General features: G+C 39.1%; 1 protein-coding gene across 4 annotated transcripts in view; it reads left to right on the top strand.

Annotated features, from left to right (window-relative positions):
- The window catches only part of mier1b (mesoderm induction early response 1b, transcriptional regulator), a 52,935-nt gene extending 33,851 nt beyond the window's left edge, over window positions 1–19,084 (top strand). For 2 of the 4 annotated variants that reach the window (XM_078561284.1, XM_078561282.1), the window contains exons 7-13: window positions 1,736–1,808; window positions 4,151–4,302; window positions 8,231–8,312; window positions 9,627–9,721; window positions 11,695–11,822; window positions 13,263–13,402; window positions 18,576–19,082. In XM_078561284.1, the coding sequence (XP_078417410.1) occupies window positions 1,736–1,808; window positions 4,151–4,302; window positions 8,231–8,312; window positions 9,627–9,721; window positions 11,695–11,822; window positions 13,263–13,402; window positions 18,576–18,955 (1,050 nt within the window). In that variant the 3' untranslated portion in view covers window positions 18,956–19,082. Of the gene's footprint in view, window positions 1–1,735; window positions 1,809–4,150; window positions 4,303–8,230; window positions 8,313–9,626; window positions 9,722–11,694; window positions 11,823–13,262; window positions 13,403–18,526 lie in introns of all 4 variants that reach the window. The other 2 variants (XM_078561285.1, XM_078561286.1) reach the window with 2 other exon arrangements.
- The last annotated feature ends 534 nt before the right edge of the window (window positions 19,085–19,618 follow it).

Here is a 19,618-nt window from a genome sequence, read left to right as displayed (position 1 = left end):
CTAGCAGTTTCTGCTTGAAGGCTTTTCACAATTTGGAGAATCAGAAGGACAGATTTTAAAATCCTATTCAATGGTCTTTTTTAAAAAAGAGAAGCTGTGTGATAGAGAAAAAAGCATTGATGAGATTTTATGTACATTTTTGTGTTCTATAACCCCAAATAAATTGATTAGGATCCCTTAAATATGGGGTGGAGCTTAATCCAGCCTGTCATGCCAGGGAACATGGTGGTTGGATCCACATAATTGCAGGAGAAGCCTCAAGTCTGTTTGCTGGCAGTGGGAAAACCTCCTGCGATTAAGCCTGAGGCGGGAAGGGGCCAATACCAGTAATGAGCCAATTGACACCAATTATCCCAGAGCCCATCCCGGCTCAGGGATTAAATGCGAGTTGCATGGTTTACCCATGCATCAAAGGCCCCCTAGCAGCCTGCCAGAGGGGTTCCCTCATCAGGCGCCCTGTGCCTGATTGAGGGACCCAGCACCAGGTGAGGGCCCTCTGATTTTTGCCAGCCCCCCGCCCCAATCATCACCCCTCCCCTTCCGGTGAAGGCCTTACAGCATTACCAGCAACAGCCACCACTCAGTGTTCCTGCCAGCAATGAAGACAGGCAGGATTTCTGTCCCAGGGATGGCCCGACACCTGGATAGTTCATTTACTTCTGTGGGGGAGCCCCGAACAAATTGATGCAGGTTCTACTGCAGTCCCTGCTACCGACATTTAATCCAGACTAAGGTGTTTTTCTTTACTGTAATTGTTTCAGCTGCAGATCTCCTCATAGCCTTGCCCGAAACTTGGACACAAAAGCTGAGAGGTTACATTACCTGCCCCATGACCATGAAGGCAGCATTAGATACCAGGCGGAGGTTTGGCAAAATTGATGGCCGTGGTCAAAGGGAAAAACATCCAATGGTTAGAGTCATACCAGACACGAAAATAATTGTGGTTGTCAGCGTAGCACTGCAGCAGTACTTGAGGGGCACATCCCAATCCAACCATTTTAAGCTGTTTTAAGCAGTTTCCTTCCCTCTATAATAAAGTCAGGAATGAGCCTGTTCGTTGATGATTGCAGTGTTAAGTTCCATTCACAACTCCTGACAATGATGCAGCCCAAGCAAATCTGTGACAGATCTAGATGACCTCTAGGCTTGGGTTGACAATTGGCAAGCAATATTTCCCAATAACCTCCATTAATCTAAGTCAACTAGTAACTTGCATTATTCGTTGTCACACTTTCAGTTTTAGCTAATCTACAATAGGCAAGATTTTTTAACGGTCAGTGTATTCTTCCTCTTCCCTGCTCTGAGGCAGCTATATAGATATATACGTTTGCTTTTATTATTGGGAAAATAAAGTTGAATATGTTATCACTCTCTCCTTTAAATGATATTTAAGCTTAAATGTAAAAATGTTAATAGATGTTACACAAATTGAGTTTAGATAAGTTTTCTATTAAGACTTTTAAAATCTCTCAGCTAATTGCAGGTGCTTTTGTATTGTTCTAGTGTAGTGCTAGTGCCACCGACTTCTGACTCATGGGTCCCCTGCAGTCAGCAACAATATCAAAGTAAACTTGTCAGATTTTCCAAGGCCAGCAGGCGGGAAGACCCATATTTTACTGTATCTTACCGACTGCCAGCCTTGTAAGTGCAATATAATAGTAACTTAAAAGGAATTGCTTAATATAACACTAGTTTCCAAATACTGATCATAAAAATGGTTGGTCTTGCTTTTCAGGAGATCATGGTGGGATCCCAATACCAGGCTGAAGTTCCTGTAGGCTTTTATAAATACAAAGAGAATGAAAAAGGTAAGCTCTTTAAAATTGTAAAGTCTGTGCAAAGATGAAATGTGTAAGTCTGCATTGGGTGAGGGAACCAGTTGTCTATTAGACTCAGCATTGTAAACTATGTTCTAGTTATAATGCTTGTAGATAGCAGAAAGTTTCATATTTAAACCTTTCTAATTTTAGAGCATATACAAAACTAAAGGACTAAAATAAACCTGCACCCTTGTTCTGTGAAACAGCCTGTGTAATCTTATATGACTTTTCAACTACTCTTCAGATAAATTATTATTATCCTGCCAGGTTTCATAGTTACCAATTATGTCTGTATTCTGTAAGGAAAAATATGCCAGTAATTCCAGCAATTGGTTTCTCACACCGAACATTGATGTGGAAAACAATGAATGCTGTCTATATCCTGTGTGTTTCACACCATGTAAACTATCTTATTGTCTGGTATTGAAATTCATTACACTGTTAGTATTGCTATTGGTTGCTCTCACTTCATGGATCCAAGTGGAGTGACTCATATTATGAGCAATGTTCTCCCTGACCCAACCAGATTAAATATTTCCCAGCAGAATTTAGACATTCTGAACTAGCCTTTTATTCCCTAACCTTTTCAGAGAAAGTTATTTTCCACAGAAATTGTTACCATTGTGTTATTAACACAGTACTGTGACATCTGTTTTGAGCCCTAAGTTGTGGAAGAAACCACCTACCATTATGCCACCAGTAATCTTTAGTGCCAGTAGTACTTTTGGAATGGTAATCCACAGATAGTTCCAACTTTGCTTAGAATTTGTACATGTTTCCAAAAATTCAAGTGTATATATTTTTGCATACCCCAGCAGGAGTCATTGTTTAAATATAGGTATGATTCCATAGCTGTCACCAACCTTTGAGTAATTCACTCAAGCTTGGATAATGAGTAGTGGCAGGCTATTCTACTGTGGAGATATCACAAATGTGTTTAATTCTGTTTACATCTGATGTCCATACATTCCTATTCGAAGCTACCATCTTTAGCAATTTAGAATAAGAGAATAACCAAATTTTATTTAGACTCTTGAAGCTAAGTATGACAACCATAAAAGCTAAAATCGAAGATGTTACAGGCAACTGGATTCATCTGATCTGTACTAGCCCTTTGCTAGCAAAATTCAAAATTAACCCTTCTGCTTGATAAACCTCAGTATTCATTGCCTGTGCCCTTGAGTCATGCGACCAAAGAGGTTTTCGGTTTGAGCCCTGGTTTGTGGTGTTAGCTGATCTCTGCTTGGATGGTGTGGCACAACAGATAGCAAATGCTAAGCTGCTCAAATCCCAGAGGGAAACTTGAAACAACTGCCACAGCTGTTTTGCAACTTGTATTTTTATTTCAAGATGCATTCCTTGAATTCAGTAATAATAAGTCGACCGAGTCTCAGGTTTTTTTTACAAAACAAAATTAAACATTTATTAATAAAAATCATTTAAAGCACATACATAGGTCTACAAATCACTACCATAGTATACTACTATACTAATAGCATCATAGCATATACTACTGTACTATAGTATCATAGTACCAATTTCCCAAAGTGAGCTTTGGGAAAAATAAACACTGTTTGGCTTCTTCTAGCTGAGTGTAACATTTCACCCTCCTTTGAAATTCAGACTACTCTGGCTTATCTAAAAATGCAAATTTTCCTTTACACCTCATTCTAAAACTTCAGCCACGTTTACTTATTTAGCATTTCAAACCTAGCTTCTCTTATACATCAAAGAGTCTTCAGATCAGCTATCTTTAATTCAATTAAGTCCCACACGGACACAAACACAGACTATTCAAACCCCACTATTCCTACTTTACAATGAATCCCAATGACATTATGAAAATTACTATATTTTCATGACAGTGGGGTACTACAATAAACTTTGATATCTTGGGGCCAGGAGGGAGTCAGCATAGGTTCCTGCTCCTGATTGTTATCCAACTTCCTGAAAACTGTGTGGAGAAAGGGATTGGACGTGACACTGATAACTCCTCCTATCAAATAGACTGCTGACATTCTTTGTCTAGGCTTGCATGTGGTCACTTGAGTGAGCTACCACAGCTGTTCCAGCACTTGAAAAATTTTATGTCATAATAATTTGCCACTTGGAGAAAAAAGATGTAGGGAAATAAAAATAAAAAACTCTCCCTTTGTTTTTAATCTGTCTAATCATTCCTTCAGATATCAAAGATTTTTTGTAAGCCATCAGGATTTGTCATATCTTTTATAAAAGTGGTGCCCTTTTTTAAAATAAAGTGCGTAGTGAACGCAAGTGTGTGACCTAGATAAAGCTGTGCACTAATGAATCTTATAAAAATCTATGTCTAGTATATGAGAATGAAGACCAGTTGTTGTGGAATCCTGATTTTCTACCTGAGAATAAAGTGGTGGAATTTCTTTGTGATGCTAGTAAGCGCACGGGTGAGGAGAAAGGATTGGATGCAATACCAGAAGGCTCGCACATAAAAGACAATGAACAGGTTTGTTGTGCACATTGAAATTGAAAATGATTGTTTTATCTGTTACAGAGGAGCAACTTACAAACAAAGTCAGAATTTTACAAAGTAATGTTCTGAATCGTTGCTGAATTTAAAAGTCCTCAAACTCCATATCTACTTCTTTTGATCCTGTTCATGCAAGCATGGGAATATGGTATTACATTTGGTTGAAACAAACCAATCACTTGGAAATTATAAGGAGGTAGTGGCAAACTTGCCTTGGGTAAAATCACAATATGCTGTGGCAGGATTTGGACCCAGGTCCCCAGAGCATTAACCCAGAGACCCGGGGTAATGCTCTGGGGACCTGGGTTCGAATCCTGCCACAGCAGCACTTGATAGAATTTGAATTCAATAAAACCCTGGAATTAAAAGTCTAATATGACCATGAAACCGTTGTCAATTGTTGTAATAAAAAAAAAGCCACCCATCTGGTTCACTAATGTCCTTTAGGGAAGGAAATCTGCCATTGTTACCTAGTCTGGCTTACGTGTGACTCCAGACCCACAGCAATATGGTTGACTCTTAAATGCCCTCTGAAATGGCCTAGCAAGCTACTCAGATATAAAAACAAAAAGCTACTGCGGATGCTGGAAATCCAAAACAAAAACAGAATTACCTGGAAAAACTCAGCAGGTCTGGCAGCATCGGTGGAGAAGAAAAGAGTTGACGTTTCGAGTCCAACATGACCCTTCAACAGAACTGAAGTATAGTTAGGAGAGGGGTGAAATATAAGCTGGTTTAAGGTGGGGGGCGGGGGGAGAGAAGTTAAGGGTGGGGTGGTTGTGGGGACAAGCAAGCAGTGATAAGAGCAGATAATCAAAAGATGTCACAGACAAAAGGATCAAAGAGGTGTTGAAGGTGGTGATATTATCTAAGAAAAGTGCTAATTAAGAATGGATGGCAGGATACTCAAGGTACAGCTCTAGTGGGGGTGGGGTGGAAAGACTGACAGGGTATTGGTTGTAGATTTAAAAATAATGGAAATAGGTGGGGAAAGAAGAATCTATATAAATTATTGAAAAAAAAAACAAACAAAAGGGAGGGGGAAGAAACGGAGGGGGAGTTTAAGATCTAAAGTTGTTGAATTCAATATTCAGCCCGGAAGGCTGTAAAGTGCCTAGTCGGAAGATTGGAGTGACCATCGCACAGTCATTGTGGAGACGAAGTCCCGCCTTCACACTGAGGATACCCTCCATCATGTTGTGTGGCACTACCACTGTGTTAAATGGGATAGTTTTCGAACAGATCTAGCAACTCAAGGCTGGGCATCCATGAGGCACTGTGGGCCATCAGCAACAGCAGAATCGTACTCGAACACAATCTGTATCTCATGGCCCGGCATATCCCCCACTCTAGCAATACCATCAAGCCAGGGGGTCAACCCTGGTTCAATGAAGAGTGCAGGAGGGCATACCAGGAGCAGCAGTAGGCATACCTAAAAATGAGATGTCAACCTGGTGAAGCTATAAAACAGGACCACTTGCGTGCCAAACAGCATAAGCAGCAAGTGATTGATAGAGCTAAGCGATCCCACATCCAATGGACCAGATCTAAGCTCTGCAGTCCTGCCACATCCAGTCGTGAATGGTGGTGGACAATTAAACAACTCACTGGAGGAGGTGGCTCCACAAACACCCCCGTCCTCAATGACGGAGGAGCCCAGCACAGCAGTGCAAAAGATGAGGCTGAAGCATTCGCAACAATCTTCAGCCAGATGTGCTGAGTGGATGGCCCATCTCAGCCTCCGGAGGTCCGCAGCATCACATATGCCAGCCTTTAGCCAACTCGATTCACTCCACGTGATATCTAGAAACGGCTGAAGGCACTGGATACTGCAAAGGCTATGGGCTCTGACAATATTCCGGCAATAGTCCAGAATTTGCCGTGCACCTAGCCAAGCTGTTCCAGTACTGCTACAACACTGGCATCTACCCAGCTATGTGGAAAATTGCCCAGGTATGTCCTGTACACAAAAGGCAGGACAAATCCAATCTGGCCAATCACCCGCCTCATCAGTCTACTCTCAATCATCAGTAAAGTAATGGAAGGGGTCATCAGCAGTGCTATCAAGCAGCACTTGCTCAGCAATAACCTGCTCACTGATGCCCAGTTTGGGTTCCGCCAGGGTCACTCAGCTCCTGACCTTTATTACAGCCTTGGTTCAAACGTGGACAAAAGAGCTGAACTGCCAAGGTGAGGTGAGAGTGACTGCCCTTGACATCAAGGCAGCATTTGACTGAGTGTGGCATCAAGGAGCCCTAGCAAAACTGGAGTCAATGGGAATCGGGGAAAACTCTCCGCTGGTTGGCGTCATGCTTAGAGAAAGGAAGATGGTTGTGGTCGTTGGAGGTCAGTCATCTCAGCTCCAGGACATAACTGCAGGAGTTCCTCAGGGTAGTGTCCTAGGCCCAACCATCTTCAGCTGCTTAAGCAATGATTTTCCTTTCATCATAAGGTCAGAAGTGGGGATGTTCAGTGATGATTGCACAATGTTCAGCACCATTCGTGACTCCTTAGATACTGAAGCAGTCCATGTCCAAATGCAGCAAGACCTGGACAATATCCAGGCTTGGGCTGACAAGTGGCAAGTAACATTCGTGCCACACAAGTGCCTGGCAATGACCATCTGCAACAAGAGAGAATCCAACCATCGTCCCTTGATGTTCAATGGCATTACCATCACTGTATCCCCCACTGTCAACATCCTGGGGGTTACCATTGACCAGAAACTAAACTGGACTAGCCACATAAATACTCTGGCTACAAGAGCAGGCCGGAGGCTAGGAATCGTGCAACGAGTAACTCACCTGACTCCCCAAAGCCTGTCTGCCATCTACAAGGCACAAATCAGGAATGTGATGGAATACTCCCCACTTGCCTGGGTGAGTGCAGCTCCCACAACACTCAAGAAGCTGGACATCGTCCAGGACAAAGCTGTCCGCTTGATTGGCACCACATCCACAAACATTCACTCCCTCCGCCACCGATGCACAGTAGCAGCAGTGTGTATCATCTACAAGATGCACTGCAGGAATTCACCAAGGCTCCTTAGACAGCACCTTCTAAACCCACAACCACTGCCACTTAGAAGGACAAGGGCAGCAGACAGATGGGAAAACCACCACCTAGAAGTTCCCCTCCAAGTCACTCACCATCCTGACTTGGAAATATATCGCCGTTCCTTCACTGTTGCTGGGTCAAAATCCTGGAACTCCCTTTCTAATAGCACTGTGGGCATATCTATACCACATGGACTGCAGCGGTTCAAGAAGACAGCTCACCACCACCTTCTCAAGGGCAACTAGAGATGGGTAATAAATGCTGGCCCAGCCAGCGAAGCCCACATCCTGAGAATGATTAAAAAAAACATAACATACATGAAGATGAAAGCAAAATACTGATGATGCTGGAAATCTGAAATAAAAACAAAAAATGCTGGAAAACTCAGCAGGTCTGGCAGCATCAATGGAGAGAGAAACAGTTGAAGGCTTTGAGTCCGTATTGCACTTCTTCATAGCTAAACAGAAGTAGAAATGTGATGGATTTTATACTGTTTGAGGGGTGAAGCAAGATAGAAGGACAGGGATAAGTGGGAGCTAAGGAGAGATTGACAAAGATGTCATTGACACGAGACAAAAGGAGTCTTAATGGTAGTGGTAAAGACTAACAGCAGTGCTGATAATGGCATAAAAGTAAGAGCAGAATGTGTTAATAGTAGAACAAGGGTCAGCGCCCTGTGAAAGCACTACATAGAAACCAGTGGATCTAATTTTACAAACCAAACTTTGTGTTTGGTGAGAGTCCTTCAAAATATCATAACATACAATAAAATCTTACTAACAAAATAACATTTGAATACTAATCGAGAAAAATCCACAAATATAAAGGTTCCTTTTATCTTTTGCAGGCGTTGTATGAGTTGGTTAAATGCAACTTTGATGCAGAGGAAGCATTGCGAAGATTGAGATTTAATGTGAAGGCAGCCAGAGGTAAAAACATATTAATTCCCCACTAGGTGGTGGTGTTTCCTTTGCAGTTGAAAGTATTACAGCCTAGCATGTTCAAAACCATTTCAACTTGGCTTTGCAATAATTCTTTTTAGTTGTATTAAAGATCAGTTAGATAAAATGTTTCCGTGCATTTTTCCAAGTACCTATCTTTGCCCCAAATTCTAACTTCAAGATTGTCTTTCAGATGCTTCAGTTAACTTTGGTCAGATGTTTCCTCCACTTGAGGGATGTTGGGTGAAGTCAGCATTGTGTTTTTTTTTATTCCTGTATTCGTAAAATTAAGCTGTGTTTCTATAATATACTTGCTCCTATTTCCAAGTTTGGCTTATACCTTGGCTTTAGTTGAGTGTTTGTTTTTCCGAAATTGCTGCTGACTGTATTTTTGTAACTGCAGTGATTTTTTTTCACGTTGTGTAGTGTATCCTTATGAATATTTTTAAGTTTCATGAGTTCTGTATCTACTGAACTCACTGTGCCAATATTAATCCCAAAATAGTTACTTTTAAACAGTTTTGGTGGGATTATCTGTGGTGTACTTAAATCCCACCGTCAACATTATAATAGAGTGAAGTCTCCAAGTAAGTATTACCATATCCAAAGAAGTAAATACTAATTTATCTAGTCTGTCATTACCTAGGTGCTGGATATTTAAAAATCAAATGCACAGTAGCATGGAAACTTTTGATAGGAATAATTGAGATTTCTTTGACCATCTGTTGCCCCTTTTAATGGGACATAGCCCATTGTTACTGCAAGATCAGCCACCTTTTTTAGGTGCAGTACTTGGATAGGAGGCCAACCCAGTGTGATGAGGCATTGGAGCACTGAAGTAGTGTTGAGAGTAACAAGATGAAGATTTTATTTTCTCCGCTACCAAAAAATGTCAAACAGCACCAAGTGACTGATTTTGGGCACTTTACAGTTATTTAGAGCCAAGAAACTTCCCCAGTGGCAAGTAAAATAAACAAAAGGAAAGCTGCCTGCAGGTCACCTGAAAGCAACAGAAACCTGGATATGGATCACTGATCTTTAGCAGCTGTGATCTAGGGAGTTTGTTCTCATAATTCGTAATATATAAAAAAGCTTGGATGAAATATCTGTAAATACAAGTCTCACATCTGGCTGAGAACCTTTTTTTAATGTCAATTAGCCAGTCTGTAGTCAGTGCCATATCTCAGCACTGCTGCAAATATTACTCAGACTTTTGAATTACAGCACCAGTATATTTAATACTTGTGAATTGTATTGAGGTATGAACCATTCTTGCTCATTTTTTTTCCCCATTTACTGTAGAAGAACTCTCAATTTGGAGTGAAGAAGAATGTAGGAATTTTGAACAGGGACTTAAGGCATATGGAAAAGATTTCCATCTGATCCAGGCTAATAAGGTATAAAATCTCTTATCCATGTTTGTAATCCTGAACTGAATTTCCAGGATTAAATGTTGATGTATTGGAAAATTCTAATTATAAATGTTATCAGAGTTTGAAATGCCAGCTAGCAAGCCCATTTTATATTATAAGGCAGCTAACATGCTCTGTCTGGACCAAACTCACTTTGAAAGGTAGTTTCACTGTTTTCCTTCAGAAGTAAAATGGCACTAGGGAAAAGCTGCAGCCAGAAACAAGTTGAAATGTGATTTCAAGATGACTATACACAAATGTTATTCATATTCAGTTCTATTTCAGCTGAGCATTCCAGTGGAGTAGTTCTGCAGATGAAATGGGAATGATTCTATGAACCTCCTGTAGGTGTGTTATTTATTAGTGCATATATATATCCTGGTATTGCCAGCAGAACTAGAATATCCATTAGAACCTGTGTAATGAAATTCTGTGGATTCTGTATAAAAAGCAATAGTCCTCCATTCACATTTATATTGAGAAAAGCAGTTTACTTTCTAGTACAAATAATTGTGTAAAGTTATTTTCATGCAGTATAATGAAACTGACTTTCCATCGTCACTGATCCATCCATTAATGATTAATTATAATTCTTTTTAGTTAAGTAATAGAAGATCTCTTATACGAGGATTCTATGTCAAGTATCATTAAAGGTACACTCGCTTATCAGCATTGGGGTTGGCCCTGACATCTGAAAACATTGAGAAGAGGGCCTGAGATTTAGCAGTACAAGAACGGGATTCAATATCTTCCAGTATATTTTGATAGGGTTTTAAGATCTAGGGGAGGTGGGAAGGCATTCCACGATTGTGGGAAAACTAGAGTAGCAGGCTCTAGGAACACTTGGAAAGATCTTGGAATCTGGGATCAATGGGGAATTTAAAAATCTTAAGCAGCTATGATAGATCAGGGAGCATAAGGAATGTAGTCCAAGAGTTTGAGAGCACTGAACAGGTGTCCTGGGAGTGGGAGGGAGTACTAGGGGCATGTGATCTGGAGTCCAGTTAGGCTGGGGAAGGAGGCTTGGGAGTTGAGAGAACAGAAGCTGATGGAATTGGGTTGCTGATAGCTGGTTGGGCAGGCTGTAGTAGTTTTGTGATGTAAAGGAATTAAGAACAGGACTCAAATTGCACTTGAATACTTTTCGGCCATCATACCCAAACCCCTCTGAAATATATCAGATGTACCATTAGGCACCCCCACCAAAACTTCCTCTGAATTTTATCATTTTCGGCCTTATAGCAGTTAGTGCACTATTGATAAGTTTGTCGACTTTCAGTTTTTAAAATAAAAAATAAATTTCTATAAACAGAAGTTATGCTCAAAAATTCAGTAATTGTTGCCATTTCCCAGATTTTACATTTTAAAATCCCTTGTCGTCGTCCCCCAAAAGAAAAATCATTGGTGAGAAAGGTTTTAACAATCTTCGTTGGCGGGAAAACAAAGAAACCCCAACTGTTAAGAGGCTTTGTTTAACTGAGTACTTCATAATATAAAATATTGAAAACGAAACAGCTAAATTCTCCAAGCTGAGGAAATGCAATGCAGCTGCAAATTAAACCTAGTATTTCATGCTGGGAAATACTGAAAATTGCATGTTCTCAGACTATGCAAATATGGTTAGAGATTCTGCAACTTTTTTCCTTGTGTATATTTTCATTGAAACCTAGCGTTTTTGAGGCACGTTCAGGTTCTTAAACTAAATTTTTAAAAATCTATTAGAAGACACAATATAAAGGCAATTCATATGCAAGATACTTTATGTATAACTAGATTTGAAATATTTATACATACTAATAGTTGAACAGCAAAATAATTTGGCGTAAAAGACTAAAACAAACAGCAAACAAAACTTGTCTTCCAGGAAATAACTTTGTTAATTCTAATTATGCATATACTTAATTTTTATGGTGTGAAAATATTTTATTACTGATTATTTCTTAATGTTAACATTTCAGGTGAGAACACGGTCAGTAGGGGATTGTGTAGCATTTTATTACATGTGGAAGAAGTCTGAGCGTTATGATTTTTTTGCACAGCAGACTAGATTCGGAAAAAAGAAATACAATCTTCATCCAGGTGTTACGTAAGTATTTTTGTACTACTGACAGTAAATAGTTGCATAATCATCTTCGAGTTCTCTGAAGGCAGGTCCTTGGCAATTAATTCTTTAGTACGGGTAGGGCAAGGAGGTAGGCTCTGAGTCTACCTCTGCCAGACAGAGGTCAAACTCCATGCTGTTGGCATTAATCTGATCCACAAGCCAGCTATCTAGCTAAATGGCCCCCCAGTTGTATAATATGATGCCAATTTATTTTCTACCATTACATTAGCAAATGTGTTCTGTATTGCTGGCTTTTCCCAGCATATCAATGCGTACTATTGTGTTTTTAAACTGCCATATCCCTTTTCCCTTCCATAGTCCAGTTGTGTTGTATAAAGCTCTGATAAAGAAATTGGTGCAGCGGATTATGTTTAGATACAAGAGAGGCTTCATGTAGCAAATTTCAACGTGGCAAAGGTTTTGGTCTGACCCTGGTTCCCCAGAAAAATTGTATTGAATTTTACTTTGATCCAAAGTGGAACCGTGATATATTAAGTCTAGTCGTTCAATTCCGTTGAATTCCCCTGCTGCTGGTTTTCCTAGCTCCTTCTGTAGTTGCATCTGGCTGGATATTACTGGGACAAATGGTATGGTAGCCTCCCACATTATCATCTAGCATTGGTCTGCTGCTGTTTTGTTCTCTGACTGGGGCCAGGACATTCAGCGCTTTCCATGTTTTTTTTTAATTTGGAGGCCAGTAGTGTAAGTAATATCAAATTCGGAGATGCTCCCTCTTCAGCGAATAATGCACCAGCAGAGGAACAGTATTGAAACCAGTCTGGTGTGATTCCCTTTCTCACTGGCAAGGAATCAGAGAAGAAAGGGACAGGCTTGCATTGGAAATAATATTCTAGGAGTGTAATCTCAGCAGGTGGCCTGAGCAGAAATCCTAATGTATCAATGCTCTTGGCCAACATCTTTAATTTCATGTTAATTTGTTTAGTAGTACTACTGCATATCCACCTGCTCTAAAGCTGTTGTTCTGACTAAATCAAATCATTGTTAGCAACTTGAGTATAAACACTGTTGTAATTTTTAAAGTGAACTTTTTAAAAACCCATTAGAAAATTGGTTGTCACTCCTGGTATCTGGTTGTACATCCATGCTAAAATATTGTACAAAGAAACTAAAAACCATTATGATAACCAGTACCCTATTCTGGTGGAACATGGAGTCCTAGTGCATCATAAATCAGTTTTTGGTTTAGTTATGTAGAAATGCTATTGTAGTTAACAGACAGAAGGCTTGCACGTGGGGTTCATATGGCAGGGAAAGGTTATGTGCATGGTAGAAAAAGCAAGTCATGGCACAGAGAAAAATGTTTCTTTTAAATATGCACTTCTAGTGGACCCAGTCAGAAGTTGAAGCCAGTTTGAAAAGGCTAGTCAGGCCTTTGTGTAACAAATCTGAAATTGGTTTTAGGGATTATATGGACCGTCTCCTGGATGAAACTGAGAGCACAGCTTCCAGTTGTGCACCTTCACCACCTCCAACCACCTCAAACAGTAGCAGTAGTCAGACAGAGAGGGAAGACACTGCTGCAATAGGAAGTAATATGAATGGTGAGTTGTGAATCAACTTGTCTTGTCTTGATTTAAGGCTCAATCCTTTCTGCTTATGCATTTGTTGCTGTGAAGTTGCTATGCATTGCTTTTACTGTTAACTTTGTCATCATAAAACATTTGCAATTTAAAACAACTATCAGATATTTTTATTCCCTTCACTGCTCGAGTTTAAAGGGTCTATATTTTCTTCAGTATACCTCATTTTAGTTGCCTATACTTTAGCACTACAATTTCAGCAAGTATACTATCGAAGCAGTAGCTTAGTAGGAGACATTATCCAATGCTGTCCTTTATTGAGCATGCATCTTAAAATTAGTTTAGTTTGTCTCAAGCTACTTTGATATTTTCTGGGCTCCTTTCTCTATGCTGGAGAATTACTAGATGAAGAACAATCTTTGCTTTTATCTTCCTTTATTGTGCTCTTACTAATTTGGAGTGAACTTGCATTTGTTTTGATGCCCAAAACCATCCCTGACAAATTGACCAGAAAATGTGAAATGTCTGAGGCTTACAATGTGAAGTTGATCGAATAAGGCAGAGGGTTTTTTTGAAAATATTAAACATAACCGCATGCATGCATTACTGAGTAAAAATCAATACTTTAGTTTCAGATATTTATCTGTAGTACGCTGATGTTTATGGCAGTTATTGTTTGTTCTGAGAGTACATATATTAAGGATTTCCTCCACCAAATGTCAGAAATAGACAAAGGAAATTACATACCTAGTACCTTAGATCAAGGTACTATCTTCTGGTATATTGTCTTGGTGGTTTCAAGATATTCTTACTGTTATTAAGACCTAAAACCATTGTTCCCACATATTAAAATCAGAAGATCAGTCAACGGATAACATTGGTGTAATAGCAAGTCACCACAAGTCTTATGCCCAGTTACCTGAATGCATGAAATATTCTAATATTAACTTCACTGTCATATAGGACATTGTTTCCATTTCATTGGTATCGTTGTGTGAAACCTAACATTAGCGAAGTTCATTTTGTGCAGTCTGATTTCCGTGTAAACCATATATTGGTATGTAATACTTGCTTTTATTTCTAAATATTTGAATGAATGTCTGAGCCTAAATTATCCAATTGGAGTAGAAGGCATTTTATGATATTTATTTGACAGCTTTTTAATCGGTGAGGGAACCAATGGTCATGGGGGAATGGCAGGAAAGTGGAGTTGAGGATTATTAGATCAACCATGATCTCATTGAATGGCAGAGCAGACTCAATGGGCCAAATAGCCTACTTCTGCCCCTACACTTGATCTTACGGTTGTGATAAAATCAAAGAAAAATACAGCGAAAAACAGTGCATTCAGTTCATCAAGACTACACCAGTGATTTTAACAAGAGCTGCCTAATCTCAACCCATTCTCCTGCTTGCTCCTCATACCCTTTAATATCCCTCTTTTCAAGCAAATATTTAATTCTCTTTTTTAGAAAGGATCACTTCAAAACTCTTGGCAGAGGGTGGTTAAAATTATGAATACTGTCAAAAAATACTTGTCTATGTCCTATTTAATTCTTGTTGCAATTATCTTTAGTTTGTGCCCCCTCGTTACCATCTTAACCAGTCCATCACTCTTCACCTTAACCCTTCGTAGTCTTGAATATCTATCAGTTTGTGCTTAATATTCTCAGCTCTTGAATCTGCAGCATCACTGTAGTGAGAAACTGGAGATTTGGGTTCCTGATGTGTCAGTAGTGAAGAGACATGCAAGGCTTCACCTGGGTAGTTGTTGTTGGGGGAGGAGGGTGGTCCTGTGCCTGGCAGCACTGATTTTATTTTGAGCAATCTGTGTAAATATTGATTTAGATGTTCATTGATTGGATTGCTTAATACATATGCACATGCTTCTATTCACAACTATGCAGTAGGGAGGAAGGATAACAAAATGTTATCAGTTAAATGTGAAAATTTTTAAATTCAACTTTTTTAACATGGCAGGACTAATCAGTGCATATGTTTGCCTGACAGCTGTTAATAATTAGCAACATAAGTTTTTCTAACTTGTAGCAGTTTTAACTTCAAGTTAGTAATTAGTTGTTTAAAATTCAACAGAATCTTGTAACTTTCATTAAATATTGCCCTTTGCATGCTGTTAGAGTCACCTATATTTAATTTAACAGCATTTTTAGGCTTTACCTGCAAGCTGACTTCCTCCAAATGCATTGCTTTAATAAAAATTACTATTGTGTGTAAATGAACAAAAGAAGATAAAAGATGGCTTATTCGATGAATGTGCTGTCCCTCCTTGCCTGAATGTGCTGCTGCTCCTGCATACCGAGGTTCTTGCTGTCTTGCTCTGGATCTCTAAGGGTTAAGGGAAGTATGATAGAGTTCTCTTTTGATGTAAACCGTGGGGACTTTTTTTTTTATTCAATTGAGTAGCCTAAAGCTCTGTAAACATCGAAGTGATATTTGATATATTTTTGATGGAAAAAAAATTATTTTGCGAAATACTAACTTGGTTTCTGTCAATGGAGGTGGGGAGGTGCACACATTTTATCATAAGGTGTGGGAACCGTCACCTAGTTGTATGTTACATATTAAAACATTGTATTCACTAGAATGGTAGGACAAGCCTCTGCCAATGATTATAATGTAACTTAGGCTATTCTAATGAACCATTTCATCTTCCAGTTGTCTCGCCACACTTTTAAGTGGATCTCATCACCTGTGGATCCAAAGCTGCATCCTGCAGTTTTCTGCTCCTGCAGTGATGTCTACTTTTTAGGACACTCTTAATCATAGGACACTCTTAATCATAGTGCTGGTGCCTATTGCACTTTACCTCTCCAGCCCACTCTGGAAGACAGTTTCAGCAACAGGCCATTCCCAAGCTAAGCTTAGAATCTAAATTAACTAAGCAGATTTATATACAGCTATTAAAGAACGATATATATTAAACAGCACAGATTATGTACAATGATAGCAATAAAGGGTTTACTCTTTTAAAAGTATAACCTACTCACAGTAGTAAATGTAGTCAGACCCTTTACCAAGTTCAAACACTCACCTCTTTCTCCTCTTCCCCACCCACTCACCTCTGAAACAAACTAAAATGTCCCTTATGCCTAGCATATGTCAGCTTCCAAATAGACATAATGCTGCATACTGATTTTATAGACTTGATTGTATACTAGTTAATCTGAACCCCATTTTCCAGCTGTGAAGAAGGGCGTTCTGTCATCTTGGTTTAATTAACATATTCTTCACAACTTGGGCATACCAGAACTAAGGGGATCGTCTGGGACCTTCCCCAGCCGCTCATTTTGATTTATTTGACTCATTAATTTATATTCAAAGCATGATCTTTCCCTGACTACCTTTTCTACAGTGACTGTGACAATTTGTCGCAACTTGTTTAAGAGTAAAACTGATCACATTAAATGCACATTTACTGGTCAGTGTGTTTACAAATAAAATTTGCTTACTGTAAAAATTGGATTTTGCAGTCTTTCCCTCTGTATTCTAGAGCATTTCTTGCATAAAACCCTGTTCAAATATAATTAAAAGTTGATAAAGGAGAAAAGAGAGCTTTTCTGTTCAAAGCACTCCCATTTGTCTAGTAAAGCTTTTAATAAAGATAAAAATATTCAACCGTGAAAGCTACCTAGAAAGATGGCAAAAGCTGACCAACATCATCAAAAAAGGCAAATTAATAAAGCCCTGAAAGACCGAGGTGGACTTTATGGGCTGAGTAGCCTCCTAAGCCGTAATGACTCTAAATTGTACAGTCTGTAGTAAAACATACATTTACATGAGGTGTAATGGGGAAAAGAGGTTAAACTTAATTTGTGGCCATTAAGCCAATGTTGCTTAAAGTGCACAAAACCCGAAAGGATGCAAGAATTGAACATGGGCTTATTTTCTTGAGGCGGTGTGGGCAACAAGTACACTCCCTTCTCAAGAAAGTTAGATTTCATGCATTTATTTGGCTTTATTTTCATAGGGATGTACAATAAACGTTGAGTTTTAACTTGATTTTATTGAAAACTAATTTCTACCATTTTGGGCTGTTAATTATTTTTGGTGTATGTTTTAAAACTACTTTCTCTGAGTAGCAACAGTTATTTACAGGCAGGTTCAAATCTATCTGAACTCATAACACGTTAAGAATGTTATGATTGCTTCTGCCCCTGCCCCTTTATTATGTACTCAGAGGAGGTTGAAACTGGAAGTGTTGCTTGGAAAAGGGGAAATGATTTAGTCCATAAATGTGAGTGTTCATGTCTAACCTGAACAATTAGTATATAAATACATTTATAGGTAGGAGGGCTGTGCTCTGTCCAGTCTCCTCAACAGCTTGCACTTATGCAGTACCTTTCATACAGAAAATCATCTCAAGATGTTTCACCAGAGCATTATCAAACAAAATCAGACATGCAACATAAGTCAATAGTGCAACAATTAAGGTATGCTTTACGGAGTGGCTTAAAGGAGAAGAGAAAGTCGGAGAGATTTAGGGAGGGAATTCCATAGTTTTAGCACAGCTGCCAGTGGTGGAGCAATTAAAACACAGGATGCGCAAGAGGGCAGAATTGAAGGAGTGAAGAAATCCGAGGTGGTCAGGCTGGAGGAGGTTACGGAATTCGGGAAGGACACGGCCATGAACGAGAATTTTAAAATTAAGGTGTTGCCAGAATGGGAGCCAGTGTGGGTTAGCAAACAATGGTGATGAGTGAACACGACTCTTTTTTAGGACGTGGGCAGCAGAATTTTGGATAAGTTCAAGCTTATGGAGAGTAGAAGAAGGTAGATTAGTCAATAGAGAATTGGAATGGTCAGGTCTAGAGGGGTGGATGAGGGTTTCAGCATCATGTGAGCTGAGGCGGGACTGGAAGTAGGTTGCCTTGACAAGGGAGCAGATATGTGGGTGGAAGTTTATCCCAGGATCAAATAGGATGATGCCAAGGTTGCAATTGGAACAGCTCAGCCTCGTGCTCTTATCCTTCCTCCAGCCCACAAAAACTTTGTGCCACTAGCTGAGTGCACGGCAATTTCTAAATCTATGTTTCTGTATTTGATAGTCTGTAAAGAGAAGTTGTACATTTGAATGAGATGTAATGTTAAAACAATGTTTGTTTTGTTTTTGAAAAATATCTGCAGGTAATAGAATGAAGAGCCAACTGAAATCTTTTTGTTGTATCTGATGCAGGGACAAATACTAATGGTCCAGTTGAAACATCAGATCAGTGGCATGATTATGGCGAAATCAAGGGATTGAGCTACAATGGACCTGTCAATAATTCTGCAGTTTCTGGACATGCAAAAATGAGCACAAATGGCTGTGAGAAAGATGATTTATGCGATGTCAAACTGATAAATGTACAGAATGAAAATGACGAGTCTGAATCAAGTTGTGAAAGACCAGCTAAGAGACTAAAAACCGATAATGACTCTGGAAATGAAAAGAACAGTGTAAACATTTCAGAAGCAAGCCTGCACCTGAAATCTGAAGACACTGAGAATTTGGCTGTTCTGACTGACTCATCAAGACACCAAATGCCTGTTGAATTGGATGCTCCACAAATCTGAAGAACGTGTAATAACCCAGTTTTGGTTTTGGGGCATTTTTTAAAAAAACCTGATTAATAATTGGGTTGGTTTGTAAAAATTTGTCATTGACATCAGTGATGTCTTTTTTATATATATCTATATATATTAATATATATATATATTAATATATATATGTAAATTCTTCTGACTATCTGGGCTCAAAATACATTCTATTTTTGCCAGATTTCTACATGGAATTGAGAGAATTTTTTGAATGAGTACTCAAGTTTCCTTGCAGTCCTTTCTGTAAAACTTGTACAGTTCCCTGATTTGTACAGTTGCTAAGCTTTATTGTGGAGGAAGAAAGAGAATAAATATACCAAGAATCTAATAATGTCTGACTCATTCCATTTTGGTACAACTTTGTTTTTAAATTATTAAAATTATGGAATGTTTAAAATATTTAAGAGGTAGTGGTTTTACACTGTCTGGAGCTGTGATGAGGTTTATCGGGGTCACAGTTTTTACAAGACTGTAATTGATTGAAGCTTTTTATATGCTACTCTATTACTGCAGCAAAAATTTCAGCTTAAATATAAAACTTCATCCCTCAGTGTTGCTGAGTCACAGTTCTGATTATATGCTGCATTTTCTTTATTTTTGATAAGACTTGCCTACAACATGTTGAATATGCATGTTACT

This window comes from Cetorhinus maximus, chromosome 17, assembly GCF_964194155.1.
Source record: "Cetorhinus maximus chromosome 17, sCetMax3.hap1.1, whole genome shotgun sequence".
NCBI classification, from domain to species: domain Eukaryota; kingdom Metazoa; phylum Chordata; class Chondrichthyes; order Lamniformes; family Cetorhinidae; genus Cetorhinus; species Cetorhinus maximus.
This window is presented reverse-complemented; position numbering and strand designations above follow the sequence as displayed.